We start from the raw sequence: 18,498 nt of genomic DNA, 5'->3' as shown, positions 1-18,498 counted from the left end.
AAGTTAAGTTTTCATTTCATTATTTGTTTGGAGTGAAAAGGATCGATCATTGTATATTTTAATTTTATTAAATATGTAAAATCTTGGGTAGAAGTTTTGTTGCCAAATAAGCCAAACCACGCCTAGAAATTAGTCTTAGGGTCTCATGGGCAATTGTAACGTTACACATTTTGGCAACTGCTCCTCTCATTTCGACCTTTTCAGTTGTAAAGTAATGATTTATCTTTGTTCAATTTTTTCTTTCTTTTGTCTCGTCTTTGATATTTTTCGTTGGTATCAGATTCACCACACGTGTCGTCATATATTTTTTCGTAGCTATATATTTATATATAATTGTTTTTTTGTTTATTTTAACTGATAATATGAATAATCCAGATTTCTTGAACGGAACTGACCTTTGCAATTTCCATGTCAAATACATAAAACTAGATCTGACCCGTGGTTATTTTCCTACCGACTTAGACAAAACTAATGACAATGATGAATAATTCCCTTTTGCCTTTAACCATTACTTCCTAAATTTGCTCCAGATGCACAGATTATATGTTTTTCTTCATTTTTTACAATTATTATCGTTTATCGTTGTAGCATGGCTATTATTATCGTATATTTGTAGCGAGGCTACTGTTCAGTCCAAACGATGTGGTGGAATAACTTTATTTCCGACCCTGTATAAATAATACATCGCGAAACCTCTGCACAGGTCATATGGCGCCATATGGGGCTGGACAAAGATAAGCAGACAGAATAAAACAATACGCCATGAAAAACTCTCGCTTTTCGCTGTGCTGTGCTGATAATTATTAATTTCGCTAAATATAATATAGTTTATTAGTTACTTTAATTCTAATATTTCCAAGTGCAAACTAAATTGAAGTGTCGCCGAATAATCGTATCGTGGTGAGAACTGGTGGTCGACGGATGAGTGGTGAACCACGGGTGTAGAGAAGAAGAAGGCCTCTGGTGAGTTCAGCCTCAACAAAATATTCTACAGTCCACTAAAATAACCGAACATTATTTGATCCTTGCAGAGCCTGATATTTTTCACTTAGATTCTGGATTCTTCGAGGTCTTTTTTAAATTCTCTGTTTTTTTGTTCATCTGAAGTTATTCCTTCATTTTCGGCCATTTTCAGTTTATTCATTTTGTACGTATTGCGCGAGTGGATGATATCGCATTTAATTTCATGTACATGCGCGGGTATTTCTCTCTCTCTGAAATTATCTACCCCCACAGTGTGTAATCACGCCCGCATACATTACTTCTCGCTCTTGCTTTGATACATCTCTTTCTAATACTTATCCGCTGTAAATCAAGCGCTATTGAGAATAGAATATTTCCGTTTTTATTCAAACGAATATAAATTTTGAAATAAATTTTATTCTCGTATACGTAATTTATTCTCTCGAAAATATTGTAATTTGATCAGTATTTGCTCCCCTCATAACTCTTTCGCATTCTCTCAATATGTCTTCAGATAGGAAGATGAAAAGTTTGTTAGCTCAACGTGATAGCGCAATTTCAAGACTCGATGATTTGAAACGAGTAGCAGAAAATGCATTGACCGATAATAATGTTCATGCAAATTTCAGATGTCGTTATAAACATATTGACGTTATTCTTGAAAACTTCGAATCACTGCATAATGAAATAATTTCTTTAAGTGCTTCAGCGGAGGGAGCTGATATCAAACCACAACTTGATCTGTCTTCGTCTTTTCATGATGATTATTATTATATTCAGTCTGTTTACGAAAACCTTTTCGATAAATCTACAACGGAAATTGAAAATTATTGTAAGGTTAGGTTGCCCAAACTCGAATTGCCCACATTTGATGGCGACCTTAGGCAATGGCAGACCTATTCTGATGTTTTCGATTCTCTGATCCATAACAATGCAGCACTGTCGAACATTGATAAATACAATTATTTAATCTCTTCTCTTGAAGGTAACGCTCTCTCTATAGTCAAATGTACTCCTGTAACTAGTGCCAACTATTTAATAGCTTATTCTGCTCTCAAAAGGAGATATGAAAATAAAAGATTAATTGCAGCCGCTCATTGGCAAACAATAGAAAGAACGAAACGCATAAATGTAGTAGATAATTTATCTGCATTACGTGTTTTACTCGATACATTTTCGGAAAATCTCGCCGCCTTGGAAAATCTTAAATTTCCAGTTAAACAATGGGACTTTATCGTGTTTAGTATGCTATTTGATCGTCTGGATTCAGTAACGCAAACTAGATTCGAGTTAGAACATGGCTCACACCTCACTCTTCATGATTACTATGAAACTTTGTTCGAATTTTTAGAAAAACAATGTAATGCCTGGAATAATGTGGCTTTATGTAATTCAAGTAGCAAAAAGACTGACATAGCAAAGTTCAAACACTCTGACCGGCACATCTCTTCGAAAGTAGGAATGAGCTCGAGTTTTTTGGTAGGTTCATCTGCTTCTACATCTGCATGTTGTCGCTTATGCTCAAATTCCCATAATATATATACTTGTCCTCATTTTTTGAATAAGTCCACTAAGGAAAGATATGCCTTAGTGAAGAGTAAAAAATGGTGTACTAATTGTTTGGGTGATAAACATACAGCGTCGAATTGTAATTCTAAGTCTGTCTGCAGACAGTGTTCTCTTCAGCATCATACACTTTTGCATTTCGGCTCTGAATCAGCAACCGAATCACCGACAATAAACACGACGAATATAAAAAGTTCCGAAGTTCGAGATGCATCTGTTAATTTATTCGCTAGCCCTGATCATACTATATTATTGTCAACTGCTTTAGTTGAAGTACGCGATATTTCTGGAAATTATCATATTCTGCGCGCACTTCTCGACAGTGCAAGCCAATCTTCGTTCATTACGAAAAAATGTTGCGAAACATTGAAACTAATCTCAAGTCCACTTTCTATTTCTATAAAGGGGGTGGGGCCAATAACGGCAAAAGCAAATCAGGGTGTTTCTTGTAAATTAAAACCACATGGCTTTGATGAGCCTGTATTGAATGTAGATTTTCTGATCATTCCTCAAATTTGTACCAACATGCCTCACGTCACTATTCCGCGCAATCAATTTGATAAATTCACCAACTTACAACTAGCTGATCCATATTTTAATAAGTCAGCGCCTATCGACTTATTATTGGGTGCGGATATATTCGCTCATGTATTAAAAGGTACAGCCATTCGAGGTTCTTCGGATGAACCAGTGGCTCTAGATACGGAATTCGGTTATGTTATAATGGGGAAGGTGAATTTTGTCTCTAATACTGTAAGTTCTGGGAGCTTGAACAGATCAAAACTCGTGTAGTGTCCTCACCAGAGGACTCATTGGCAGAAAACATTTTCGTAGAAAACTTATCTCGAAGTGACACAGGTCGATTCATAGTATCGCTTCCGTTCAATATTTCCGAACCAGTATTCGGTGTTACTCGTGAAATTTCTTTGCGTCGTTTTATATCCTTGGAAAAACGATTAGTTTCAAATCCGTCTTTGTACCAACAATATCGCGATTTTATGCGGGATTACCTGGATCAAGAACACATGACATCGATTTCTGAGAATACCGGTGCCTCTTCGACGTATTACATACCTCATCATTGCGTTCTGAAACCGGAGAGTATTACAACCAAATTACGAGTTGTATTCGATGCCTCACTCAAGGGCACTAACGGCATTTCTCTTAATGACACCCTTCTTCAAAGACCTAAACTTCACCAGGATATTTCGTGTATACTTTCTCGTTTTCGACTCCATGCTATCTGTTTCACTGCAGATATACGACAAATGTTCAGGCAAATACTTGTTAAAGACAGCCATCTAGATTTTCAATGCATACTACGGCGTTTTTCCGCTCCAACCCAATTCAAGAATACCGACTCAAAACTTTAGTTTTCGGAATTAAAAGTAGTCCTTTCATTGCCATGCGTTGTATTAAGCAGTTAGCTCAAGAGAACAAACGTGAATATCCTATCGCCTCAACCATTTTCGAAGAGGATATCTTTGTGAATGATATCGTGTCAGGTGCCAGCTCACTTCCTGAAGCGCTTCAGGTTCAATCCAATCTAACTCAAATTTTGAAGAAATCTGGATTCGGGCTTCGAAAATGGGCAAGCAATGATCCAGAAATGCTTTCTCATATTTCTATTTCCGCGGATCAAGCAGAGTCCATTACTCTAAATTTTGCGAGTTGTGTCCTGTCGATCAATGAGGATTTAGCACATTTATCTCAGGTGGCCTCAAGTTGGGGTCTATTACTGAATCCTGCTAAAACTCAGTCCATAATAATTGGTACCCGTATGTCTCTGAGTAAGATAAATCCACAGGGACATGAAATTTTTGTCAATGGGAGTAATATTCCATATTCTCGCAACGTGAGTAATCTTGGTATAACGATTGATGAAACTTTGTCATGGAATGCTCAGGTTGCTTCTGTCCACGGAAGGTTTTATCGCACTATGCACCAGCTACGCCTCCTAAAGAACTTTCTTCCTCTTGTAGTAAGAAAGTCCCTATTTTATTCTTTGTTACTGCCCATAATTGATTATGCGGATGTGGCCTATATGGGACTGACGTCGCAGCAGCTCAGCAAATTCGACCGATTGCAGAACGCCGGCATAAGATTCGTGTATGGTTTAAGAAAGTTCGATCATGTTAGTAGTTTTCGTCGGGAACTCAAATTGCTAACAATAAAGCAACGCCGTTATTGGCGACTGTTGTTGTTGGGCTTCAAAGTTATGAGAGCTCGTGAGCCTAGATATCTCTGCGAGGGTCTTCGTGGTCTGGGTGGTGAGTTCTATAATACTAGAGCCCATTCCAATACTACTCTCAGGATACCAGCACATGGGACTAGTATTATGTCCAACAATTTCTCGTTGAGGTTCTCCCAGCTCTGGAATCGTGTTCCTCCATCTATCACTCGAAGTGTTACTTTTTCATCGTTTAGGATTGCTCTTAAGAAGTACTTACTTACTAACGAACTTTGATATAAAGATAAAGGTAGGTTCATCGCGCTGTGCAATTTCGCTTTTCCCTTCTCCTTTCTTTCCAATCCTGTATCCTCAGTCGTGTGTAGTCGAATTTTAGTTCTGTATTAGATTAGTGGCCATGAGCAATGAGTCTCGTCATATCTTGTTTTAACACATTTTTTAGGTAGGCAGGAAGATATCGCTTTAGTGATATGCTCACCTATTGCACAATGTAATACACGATGTAACACTTTGTTATGGCAATAAAGAATTATTATTATTATTAAATTTAGAACCCGATTCGAAGGTAAAAATATTAGGGCTTCAATGGAACCCTGCAACAGATTTCTTTTCCTATATTGTGAGGCCCCTAAACGCGTCTTGTTCAAAGCGCAGCATTCTTTCGGAATTGGCTCGTATATATGATCCACTTGGATTTCTAACACCTTTTGTCTTATATCTAAAACATCTCATTCAACAGTTATGGACCTTGGGTCTGGATTGGGATACTACCCCTCCTGAAAGCCTTGCTCAGATGTGGTCCATATCAGAAACGAAATGCCTGAACTTTCTAATGTTACAATTCCACGATTCATACTATCAAACGGCATGCTATCTTGTCAACTACACGGGTTTTGTGATGCTAGTAATATAGGTTACGCGGCGGTAATATATATTCGAATTATAGACTCAGATAATTCTGTAGCTATACATCTCTATGTGCTAAATCGAGGGTGGCTCCTCTTAAACGGATTTCAATTCCACGTCCCGAACTCAGTGCAGCCTTGTTGTTGGCGGAATTAATACACAAAATACAAGCGAATTTCGAAGGAAGGCTTAAATTTGATAATGTGTTTGCATACTCTGACTCGACGGTCGCTCTTTCTTGGATCAGAAGTAGTCCACATAAATGGACTTGTTTTGTTGCCAATCGTGTAACAGCCATTCAAGAGATGATACCTCCGTCTCTTTGGTATCATGTCAATTCAAATGATAACCCAGCTGACCCTGCTTCGAGAGGAGTTACTCCAATGGCTCTCGTTGGGCTCTCCTTATGGTGGGCGGGGCCATCTTGGTTAAAACTTTCGGAAGAAAACTGGCCTTCGAATGTAGTGCTGAAACATGTCGAATTGTCGCCAGAGACAGATTGTGAAAGGCTTGCATCAGTTTTAACAATCACGGTTCAGCAAGATACAGATTTTATTCGAGATTTGTTAGACAAATTTTCTTCTATTGATAAAATTCAACGAATTATTGTCTATGTAAAGCGATTCATTTTTAACTGCCGCAATCCTAGTTGTTCTTCCAAAGGTGCAGTTACCTTATTCGAATTAGAAGAAGCGCTGATTGAAATAATACGAAGCACTCAAAATGCCGTCTTCACAAAAGAAATAGCTCTTCTGGCTCAAAAGAAAACCCTTCCAAAATCATTTCGCAAATTGAATCCTTTTCTAGATGAAAGGAGAATTTTGAGGGTGGGCGGTAGATTAGTCCATTCTGGGCTGAAGTTCGAACAAATACACCCTGCTCTCCTTCCTGGTGATGACAGATTAACGTATCTTATTATTGAAAATCTTCACAGAAAATATTTACATCCAGGTTTACAGTCACTTCATAACTTGGTGATTCAGAAATGCTGGATATTTTCTGCTAAGAAAAGTATTCGCAAGATAATATCAAAATGTAACAGATGTTTTCGAGTAAAACCTTTTCATGTTCAACCAATCATGGGTGATCTTCCCGCAGTTCGTATTTCGCAGATCAAACCCTTTTCTAGTGTTGGTGTGGATTATGGCGGTCCCTTTTCCATAGTAATGAATAGAGTAAGAGGATCTAAAGTCTTAAAAGCATATATTTGCTTGTTCGTTTGCATGGCCACAAAGGCTCTCCACCTAGAACTAGCTTCAGACCCCTCTACTGATTCTTTTTTGGCTGCTTTGCGGCGTTTTATTGGACGACGCGGTCAATGTTTTCATGTTTATAGTGATCAGGGTACAAATTTCCGCGGAGCTGCTCGCCAGCTCAAAGAAACAATGCAACATGCTGCAGAAAGCGAAGGTATAGTTTGCCACACTATTCCACCCTATTCCCCAAATTTTGGTGGACTCTGGGAGGCCGGCATAAAGTCGACTAAGAGTCATTTAATTCGAGTGGTGGGAGATCAGCTTCTTACCTACGAAGAGTTCAATACAGTTCTGATTCAAGTAGAATCAATTCTCAATTCGCGACTCTTGACTCCCCTCAGCGCTGATCCCAATGATTTAAATCCGCTTACACCGGGTCATTTTCTAACTATGGCACCTCTGAATTCGTTACCAGAGCAAAACCTTTTAGAATCCAAGGTTAATCGATTGACCAGGTGGTAACTTGGGCAGAAATTGAGCCAAGAATTTAGGTCGAGATGGCATAAAGAATATCTGCATACGTTGCTGCAGCGTTCGAAATGTTGTGATGTCGCTGTACCTATCGAGTTGAATACCCTAGTTTTGCTAAATGATGAGTTCTCTCCTCCTCTCGAATGGCATTTGGGTAGAGTTATAGAACTGCATAAGAGTGCAGATGCGGTAACAAGAGTGGTTACATTGAAAACCAAGAAAGGAATTTTTCGGCGCCCTGTTAATAAGGTGTGCCCTCTTCCGAATCAATGAAATATTATTGAGTTGTATCCATCACCTATTTTCAGAGAGAGAGAAGTGTGGGTGATGTGTATGTCCCTATATATGTTTATTTTTTTTCTCTTTTGTTGTTAAAATTGAGAATTTAATTTTAGATGGGCGGTATGTTCAGTCCAAACGATGTGGTGGAATAACTTTATTTCCGACCCTGTATAAATAATACATCGCGAAACCTTTGCACGGGTCATATGGCGCCATATGGGGCTGGACAAAGATAAGCAGACAGAATACAACAATACGCCACGAAAAACTATCGCTTTTCGCTGTGCTGTGCTGATAATTATTAATTTCGCTAAATATAATATAGTTTATTAGTTACTTTAATTCTAATATTTCAAAGTGCAAACTAAATTGAAGTGTCGCCGAACAATCGTATCGTGGTGAGAACTGGTGGTCGACGGATGAGTGGTGAACCACGGGTGCAGAGAAGAAGAAGGCCTCTGGTGAGTTCAGCCCTAACAATTTTCCTTCAATTTCCATTCATCTTATCGATATCGTTGCAAGTTATATACTTGCTGGCGCCCAACATAACGTTGCTGTGAACTTTCAGTTATATCACTTCAATGGAGAAGGAGGTAGGGAAGTGAATCTTTAAGCTCAGTTGATTTATATACACGTCTGTACAGAACATCTTTGTACACATTATCTGACTATTTTGAGCTATTTATGGCTGATTTTTCACAACCGGCGTTAATTATCTTCTACCTACTTTGTCGAATGTTATCGCATTTTTTTGTGGTCGATAAATAACGATGTTACATTATCTTTTCATTACCGGATTTGATGTAACCAGGTAACCAGGTTGAATGTAACCAGGTGGAGTATATAGCATCAATTCTTCTTCTGATTTTCAATGTTCCATTATACATAAGATGTTTATTGCATGACTTGATAAAATATTTTGTAATTTCAGGAAAGAAAATTCAATGGATTGAACATTTTGATTGAGAAGACGAAAACTTCTTTCATTTTTCATTATTTTATGATGTTGACTTGCATATTGTCTTTCCGAAAAAAATTTCTTTCAATACAACACCACTTGTCCATGATTCTGGCTTAGATAATTTCATAAATAACGTCTCAGTGGGTATTCCTATACTAAATGCCGAATAACTCCCTTTAGTGGGAAGTTTCTTCACTTCGAATTCATTGCTACCTGTGGAATTTGGTATAAAATCCATTAAATTTTTCTCTATTATTTCGTTACCAGAGATTCTTCCAACATAAAGCCATTTTTTTCGTACGGCCCTTTGATCTTTGACTCGGCTGTCATCTGTTTAGATCCTGTACAGGGTGGGCAAATAAGCGAGGTAAGCGGCTATATCTCAGGATCCACTCATCGTAGAGACTTGCGGTAAAAAATTTTACCACTAAAGTAAACAAAAGAAAACACTGGAAATTGTTTCGAAGTTCATACCTCCACCGCTAGGGGGCGTAATAGCTATCGTCGAGTAGAAAAATGCATTTTACTCGAAAAATTTTCATATTAAGTTGGAAAAAAAATATCATCACTGTAAACCTTGGAAAATTCTCTATTTGTTTGAATTGTCACTTTCGATTTTGCGACATCGAATAAGGGTGGCGGAAAAATAGAAATCTGACTGATTGAAATGTCTGTAACTTCAGTTTGGCCCAAAATTTTTGAGCAAATTAGATCTTATTTGAGAGACAACATCTTGTTGATTAAGGAAAAAATATACTCATGATGAATTTGATTCAGCTGCTTCCGATAGGGAGCGCTAAGTCAGAAGTTCATTGTTTTGTTCATTTTTCTCTGAAATTTCAAATGTAATGATAGGATTTCCTTAACAGAAACAAAAATTTCATTGAATTCGCATGAGAAAACCTGAAGGTCGCAAAGCGATAATTTCAGGCGTTCTGAAGTTATGGCCGAAAGAAGATATTCTTCAACTGATGCACTGCGAAAAACCAAATTGAGTCTTCAAGTTCTAACAGGAACAGAAATCCCATCAAATTTGTATGAAAAAACCAAAAGGTCGCAAAGCGATAGCTTTAGGCGTTCTGGAGTTATGGCCGAAAGAAGACACAATTTAGTTTTTCAGTGCATCAGTTGAAGAATATCTTTTTTCGTCCATAACTCCAGAACCCCTGAAGCTATCGCTTTGCGACCTTTTGGTTTTTTCATACAAATTTGATGGGATTTCTGTTTCTGTTAGAACTTGAAGACTCAATTTGGTTTTTCGCAGTGCATCAGTTGAAGAATATCTTCTTTCGGCCATAACTTCAGAACGCCTGAAATGATCGCTTTGCGACCTTTAGGTTTTTTCATGCAAATTCAATGAAATTTTTGTTTCTGTTAAGAAAATCCTATCATTACATTTGAAATTTCAGAGAAAAATGAACAAAACAATGAACTTCTGACTTAGCGCTCTCTATCGGAAGCAGCTGAATCAAATTCATCATGAGTATATTTTTTCCTTAATTAACAAGATGTTGTCTCTCAAATAAGATCTAATTTGCTCAAAAATTTTGAGCCAAACTGAAGTTACAGACATTTCAATCAGTCAGATTTCTATCTTTCCCCCACCCTTATTCGATGTCGCAAAATCGGAAGTGACAATTCAAACAGATAGAGAATTTTCCAAGGTTTACAGTGATGATATTTTTTTTCCAACTTAATATGAAAATTTTTCGAGTAAAATGCATTTTTCTACTCGACGATAGCTATTACGCCCCCTAGCGGTAGAGGTTTGAACTTCAAAATAATTTCCAGTGTTTTCTTTTGTTTACTTTAGTGGTAAAATTTTTTACCGCAAGTCTCTACGATGAGTGGATCCTGAGATATAGCCGCTTACCTCGCTTATTTGCCCAGCCTGTACATATTAGTTTAGATTTTCGTCCCATTCGCTTTTTCTTCACCACTGTTGTCCAGTCCGTTTCATTTTTCTGCACATCATACTTTATAGATTTCATTGTATTTATTGTATCTTCTTATATTTTGTTGTTTACTAATAAATTAATTTTCTGTGATTTGAAGTTTGGTGGTTTTGATCTATTTTTATTGATTTCATCAGTTGCAAAACTATCTAAAGAAATATTATTTATCAATATCGGGATTTTGGGATCAGTAGTTAACTTTTCCGAATTATTATCATTCATATTTATAGTTCTGATAGGCGTATTAAATACATTGTTGAATGCTCATCAATTGTAGGAACATACAGTTCATTTACGTTTTTTTGTACACGTTCTTGTTTACCTTCAATATCCTTTATTCGTTGTAGGAGTAGTGCATTCTTCAATTTGAGAATTTCTTTCTTTTCGTTTGAAGATTCCAATAACTGAATGAGAAAGTTGATTTTCATTTCAAACATTTTCTTTTCCATGGAGTTCATTTTATTCGTTGCCACCTTTTCATCTTTTCGTCCCATATTTTCAAAAAACTCGCAACAGTTCACATGGAATCCGTCGATAAATTTGACGTTTCCCATATTTTTTTGCACAAGATTTATGCATAATTTCATCACAAAAGGTGCATATCACAACACTACATTTCTTTGAACAGCATGCGTAATTTTTCTCGACCTTTATTCCCTCAAAAACATCACTATTCATAAGCTTTTGAGAACCCGCTTCTGGAACGTCGTCACTCTCGTCCGCCATATTGACTATGATTTGTTCTGAAAATTTTATAGATAAATATATTTTTTCTACACTCATGCAAAAAGCAAAACTTTATTGAACTCTATTTAGTGGAAAAAGAAGTTCTTCATTGCACTAGTGCAATAAAGTTTCTGTTGCACTCATCTGTACCAAGTACTGGTACGTTTACAGCAGTAACAAATCAAGAAGTGGATTTAAAAAGTATTTCACTACGAAATATTCATATTGAAAATTGCACCAATTGTTCATTCACTTTCAACATCGAGGGTAAAAATAAAGTTTGAATTAAATTGTTCGTAACATATTAGTTCCTGTTTCAATGCAAATCGATATTAATAATAAAGTATTCAAGTTGCGCTTTCATTTTCCTACACCTAGTGCCGCACCTCAATAAATCATTTTTTTGCTGTTTGCATGAACGTAGAAAAAATGTTGTATGCAACTCGTGCAAAAATTGTTTATTGAAATTGTCCGACGAGGCCGTTAGGCCGAGTTGGACAACACGTGGAGTGCAATAAACAATTTTTGCACGAGTTGCATACAACATTTTTTCTACGTTCATGCAAACAGCAAAAAATGATTTATTGAGGTGCGGCACAAGGTGTAGGAAAATGCACTTTTTGCACTTGTTGCATAAATAACTATTTATATTATCTGTTTTATTGAACATTCCTATCGTGGTATCCTTTAACATAAAATAAAAATATTATATTATCAAACTTATATGTACCTTACTGATAGATTTGTCAACGTCTTAAATTAATCCCAATATATTTATATATCAGCTTAACTAATATACTTGAACGTGTGTTTGATGGATGAATTCGGCTTCCTAAGGACCATGAACGTGTGTATGCTTGGTTGCTTGAATTAAAAAAATGATCTTCTGGCTCGAAGTACCATTAACGAATGTATGCTTGATTGGATGATTTATGGATGAAGGAAAATACCTATGATTTTCACTTGTTTAATATTGTTGAACGTATTTTATTCGTTGCGTTTTTGTAGGATTTATATTCCAACCCGACAACGCCGCATACCCCCGTAATGGTTATCCCTACCCTCTTAAGTAATTTTAGGGGTTGCTCAAGACCCTGAAAAAGATATTCTTTCTCTCGCCTTTCGGTACTCGTTGTGTAAGGTTGTTCACGAAACCAAAGTTAAGGAATAAACCAGCTGTAAATTTTACCCTGTGTTTTTTTTCTACTCGTCACGTAACTCGAATTAGTGGCTCTGTTTCTGAAGTAAGTTTGCTGACGACAGAACCCTAAACAAATATGTTAACACAAACACTGTATATGACTATAATGTTATAATAGTAATAACTTGTGAATACCAAGTCATTGAATACTTGTTGAATACGTAATGATTATGATGAATGTGAAATGACTGACTGATGAATATTACTGGGTGAATACTGAATTATTGAAAGCACTCTCTGAAGGTGGGACCATGGTGGAGGAAAAAAGTATCGAATAGAATCACAGAAGTTCTTCTTCTTCATCTGTAAGCATTAACATCGCGGCCACCTTGAAAGGTTGGACTTTCAATAAAGGATTTTCATGACCTTCCTATTGTCAGGCGACAAGTAATGACTTGATTCTTGCTAGATATTAAACCTCCATTGGCAGGGAACTGATTTTATGTACACTGCGTTTGAAAACATCACTCTTCGTCATGATGCTTACGACACGTACAATATTATCCACTCCTGGATGAAGATCCGCGATTCTTCCCAAACGCCATTGATGTGGGGTGAGGTTTTCCTCCTTCGATACAACTAATGTTCTGATCTTCACATTGTGGACATCGTCAATCTTCCATTTATGTTTTTGCTGTATAGATGCAGGTATTCCGAAGACCAACGTTTTTGAAAATGTTGTGCAATCTGCTGTGGTCTTTGATATTTTCAAAGGTGTATAAAGAATTTCTGTGAAGTCCTTTTGCTGTACAGCCATTCATGAGTCACCCACAAGGAAATGTGCAGGTATAAGGAGGGATAAATCATTACGATAGGAAGAGTATGAGGTAATAGTACGTGAGTTGGGCAAAGCTAAAAATAACTGTATATAAACCTTCAAACGTGAGATAAGCGTTTTTAACAACTAAATGATATTTTGCAGATTTTTTTTTTAATCATATTGCCAACAAGTTCAATATGGACAACCTCAGTTATGAAACAAACAAATATATGACATGCGTTTACCGATTTCCTAGATCTTAATTGAACAGCTTTAATACTAATGAGATCTGCAAAGTCAATACCAACAATAGAAAATTGACCTTTCGGAATGAGCCTTGATTTTCGAAGATTTCTCATCTGCGGGTTTGAAAAATTATGTTTGCGCTTGAAAAAAATAATATGGTTTCGCAAAAGATTATTTTCTGAATTTGAATTTTCGATGAGTTCTTTTTTGTCTTGTACTTTCAAGTTTCCAAAAATTTGGAAGTTGTTCATGTAGTTCATTATTGTTTATATTTAAATTGCAAACGACGGGTGAATTCAAACGCCTTGAGTAATTAATTGAGCTTGAAACGATCCAACCTACTTTGGTATTCTGTATTCTGTAACACTCATAACAAGCTCTCAATATGGTTTTAGACCCGGACATTCCACAGAAACAGCAGCTTTCACATTTATTCAGGGTGTAACTTGGATAGGGGAAAGTGTATAGCGGCTTGTTTTTCGAACTGACAAAAGTGTTTGACACTTTGAATTTCTCTTTCATGTTTTGTAAATACTACAACCTAGATTTTAGGGGTATATTTCTTGACTGGCTGAAAAGCTACATATCAAATCGTAATATGTCAGTCAAGATTGAAACACCTTCTCGGATGATTATGAAGTTGATCACGGAGTTCCACAAGGATCAATACTCGGACCGCTTCTGTTTCATCTGTTCATTAACGATCTACCGTTGCATGTCATAGCGGATATAATTGTTCTATTTGCTGACGATTCGTCATTTTTAATTGTTGCACAAAATCTTAAAGAATTGGAACGGACGACTACACGGCAATTGTTGATATGTTTAACCGCTGGTGTGTCATGAATGGGCTTATTGTCAATATTGAGAAAACAATCTCCATTCATTTCAACCTGAAAAATGGAACAAAGGATGTTCTAGTTACTTCTCATAAAGATGTTTTTATTGCTTCAAGAACATCTACAAAGTTTTTGGGTGTATATATTGACGATGGTTTGCAGTGGAGACATCATATAGATGCGGTATGTAAACGGCTGAATTGCACGGGCGTGACAGCAGCAACGGACCTAGCAACGGTTCTCTTCATCCGTTCTTCAGAACAGTTCTCCTTCTAAGGGCTCTACCAGGGATTTTGGAAGGAGGATTGACTTATTTTGACTCGAATCGATTATAATATATCTTTTGAACACGTTCTATATGGTGAAATGATATTTACCCCCTTGTTATCCCCCCGAAGATTGAAAAATTCGGTGGTTGACTAAATTGACCGTTGCTGTGAATTTTTTGATGCGAATCGATTGTTACGATCGCGTTGAACACGACCTATATGGTGAAATAATTTGTGACCCCCCAAACAAACCCCCTACCAACCCCTCGAAGTTTGAAACATTCGGTAGTCGGCTAAATTGACCGTTGCTGGGGATTTTTTGATGCGAATCGATTGTTTCGATCAAGTTGAAAACGACCTATATAGTGAAATAATTTGTGACCCTCAAACAAACCCCCTAATCACCCCTCAAAATTTGAAAAATTCAGTAGTCGGCTAAATTGACCGTTGCTGGGGATTTTTTGATGCGAGTCAATTGTTTCGATCGAGTTGAACACGACCTATATGGTGAAATAATTTGTGACCCCCAAACAAACCCCCTACTCACCCCTCAAAGTTTGAAAAATTCGGTGTTCGGCTGAATTGACCGTTGCTGGGGATTTTTTGATGCGAATCGATTGTTTCGATCGAGTTGAACACGACCTATATGTTGAAATAATTTGTGACCCCCAAACAATCACTGAGCTCCCGAAATTCGAAAAATTGCGAGACGACGCAACTTCTCACTATGGCAATCAAATGCAGCTTATTGAACTCATATCGAATTGTATGATTTCGTTGAATAGGTGGGCGACTTCGTGAATCCTTGATGTCTCAGTGCAATAATCTAAGACACTTATTTGAAACAATCTGTGTTCTTCATGTACATAATACCACATGTATTTGTTTATTCGCACGTATAGTATTTTTCCAAAAAGATTAATTTCCTTAATCTTAGTAAATCGAAATGGTTGGTTCATTGGGGAATATACCACATGTTCAATAATTGCTCATATAACGAGAATAATTTATTTCGGCTCTTTTTTTAAATAACTATCATTAATGACAAACATAAAGAGAACTGAAAAGTTAAAAAAATAAATCATTTAAATAAACTAAAACAGCATTGCTTTGAAAAAATTAAACGAAACATTCTTCGAAATAAAACAGAAACTTAAAATAATGTAAACTTTATAAATAAACAAATATATTATACCAATGCAAAATATTTGGTGAAGGTAACTTTCAAAACTCTGTTTTTAGTAATGCATCAATTGACATTTTCATAATATAAATTTTTCGAAAATTTAACTTACATAACAAAATATATTTTATATGAAGTCCAACATTATATAAATCACATCTTATAGCAGCAGCCTTGTTGCAAATATCACAGTACGTTAGTTTATAATATTTCAAATCATCAACAGTCAAATTTGGAGGTACCTAAGTGAACTTTCACGATATTTTATTCTCATGGTAGGCAAGAAAATTTTCTCAATAATATCTGTTCAACCAACTGATCTGATTTTTTGCAAAGAAGAGATAGATAGATTATCCAACAACTGATTAATTATAGGATTTTGGTTGTTGTTTCCTATAATTTATACATAGACTGCATTCATGATCAGTCGACTTAACACAATTGACATGAAATTTCCTCGAACAAGTTATACAACTGTAACTCAAATACCTACTCTTGGTTCATTTCAAGTCCACATATGAGACAAATCTCATTTTGATTTACATCCGTACTCTTCAATATAATGTCTCTCAAATTTTGGCGATAATGATTTATATTTACTTGTTTCAAGAGATTTACTTCATTTATTATTGCCCAAGCAAAATATATCACAAAAACTCCACAGTTGTACCCATCCTTTTGTGTTATATGCGGTGTTTCTATTAGACTCATTTCGGAGCTCCAGTGAGTAATATTAAATTTATTGTATACTTCAATAAATTTTCCGAAAGTGTCCCTAAATTCAATTGCGGTTAAGCGTGACTGTCCTCTCGGATCTATAAAATTGAACGTATAATCCTTAAAATTGACAACGGCCAATACCCAATGATTCCGACTGGCCACTGTTCCGATAATAATTGGGAGAATGAAAATTGAATTATTCGCAATATCCGGAAATTCCTCGAAAAACTGCATAACAATATCCTCACAATGATAAAATATTGCGTATGTTTGATTGGTATTTAAAAAGGTATATCTACATTGATTGTGATTGGCTTGTCCATTCAAGATTAAGTTTAGACAATAATTGATGACGAAATCTGTCAACCATTGTTTATCGAATAATGTTTTATAATCATCAATTTTCATTTCCCCAAAAATTCCTGAATTAGCTTCTGCCACTATATAATTCCCATATTCCTTACATTCTGTATAATAATTTAAATTTCTTACTAGACCATTTTTATGCAGGGAGAGTAAGTTTCTCATCGAAATCGGATTGATCGTAATCTGCTCCTGTCTATCGATTTCTTCCATGGACTGAAGGTTCTCATCTTTTTCTTTAGATCTTTGTTTCTTCTGGTTATCTTTCTCTGTCAATTTCATTTTTCTTTTGTTTTCATTGACCGAAGGAATATTTTTGGTCTCAATTTTTTTCATAATTTTTTTAATAATAATTCCTTGAAAGTTATTACTTTTCTTTGGGAATTTTTTCTTCCACTGTTCTTCTGCTGCCATATGTCCAGCATAGTACTCATCAGATGGTATGTTTTTCGAATTTCCAACATTTTTTCTTTTTCTGAAAATTCTTTCTCTCTTTATTTTGCCTTTCGAAATGCATCCTTTTTTGGGTATATTCAGCATTATCTCCTTATGAACAGCCAAAATTCTTCTCCTTATCAATCTAATGACTCTACTTGTTTTCTGGTTTTCAAGTTCTTCTAAAATCAAATGCTTCACCACTGAAAACCAATTCTCTACAGGGGCATTACTCCTCCTCTTACCAGATATGATACTGGTCCATAAGGGTAAAAATGGAATATAAGGGGGTTTGTTTGGGGGTCACAAATTATTTCACCATATAGGTCGTGTTCAACTCGACCGAAACAATCGATTCGCATCAAAAAATCTCCAGCAACGGTCAATTTAGCCGACTACTGAATTTTTCAAACTTCGAGGGGAGCGTAGGGGGTTTGTTTGGGGGTCACAAATTATTTCACTATATAGGTCGTTTTCAACTTGATCGAAACAATCGATTCGCATCAAAAAATCCCCAGCAACGGTCAATTCAGCCGAACACCGAATTTTCCAAACTTCGAGGGGTGCGTAGGGGTTTTTTTTGGGGGTCACAAATTATTTCACCATATAGATCGTGTTCAATTCGATTGATACAATCGATTCGCATCAAAAAATCCCCAGCAACGGTCAATTTAGCCGACTACTGAATTTTTCAAACTTCGAGGGTGCGTAGGGGGTTTTTTTGGGGGTCACAAATTATTTCACCATATAGGTCGTGTTCAACTCGATCGAAACAATCAATTCGCAGCAAAAAATCCCCAGCAACGGTCAATTTAGCCGACTACTGAATTTTTCAAATTTTGAGGGGTGATTAGGGGGTTTGTTTGGGGGTCACAAATTATTTCACCATAAAGGTCGTGTTCAACTCGTTCGAAACAATCGATTCGCATCAAAAAATCCCCAGCAACGGTCACTTCAGCCGAACACCGAATTTTCCAAACTTCGAGGGGTGCGTAGGGGGTTTTTTTGGGGGTCACGAATTATTTCACCATATAGGTCGTGTTCAACTCGATTGAAACAATCGATTCGCATCAAAAAATCCCCAGCAACGGTCAATTTAGCCGAATACCGAATTTTCCAAACTTCGAGGGGTGCGTAGGGGGTTTTTATTGGGGGTCACAAATTATTTCACTATATAGGTCGTGTTCAACTCGATCGAAACAATC

At 36.5% G+C, this 18,498-nt stretch overlaps 2 protein-coding genes across 2 annotated transcripts in view; both read left to right on the top strand.

The window, feature by feature from the left end:
- The window catches only part of LOC123673051, a 928,323-nt gene that overhangs the window by 31,563 nt on the left and 878,262 nt on the right, over positions 1–18,498 (top strand). The window lies entirely within an intron of this gene.
- LOC123671371 lies at positions 1,468–3,321 on the top strand. The gene has a single exon (XM_045605168.1). It carries the CDS (start codon positions 1,468–1,470, stop codon positions 3,319–3,321), a length of 1,854 nt encoding a protein of 617 aa, XP_045461124.1.

Source organism: Harmonia axyridis, chromosome 1, assembly GCF_914767665.1.
Source record: "Harmonia axyridis chromosome 1, icHarAxyr1.1, whole genome shotgun sequence".
NCBI classification, from domain to species: Eukaryota; Metazoa; Arthropoda; class Insecta; order Coleoptera; family Coccinellidae; genus Harmonia; species Harmonia axyridis.
The sequence above is the reverse complement of the archived record's forward strand: the minus strand, read 5'-3'. Positions and strand labels throughout refer to the sequence as shown.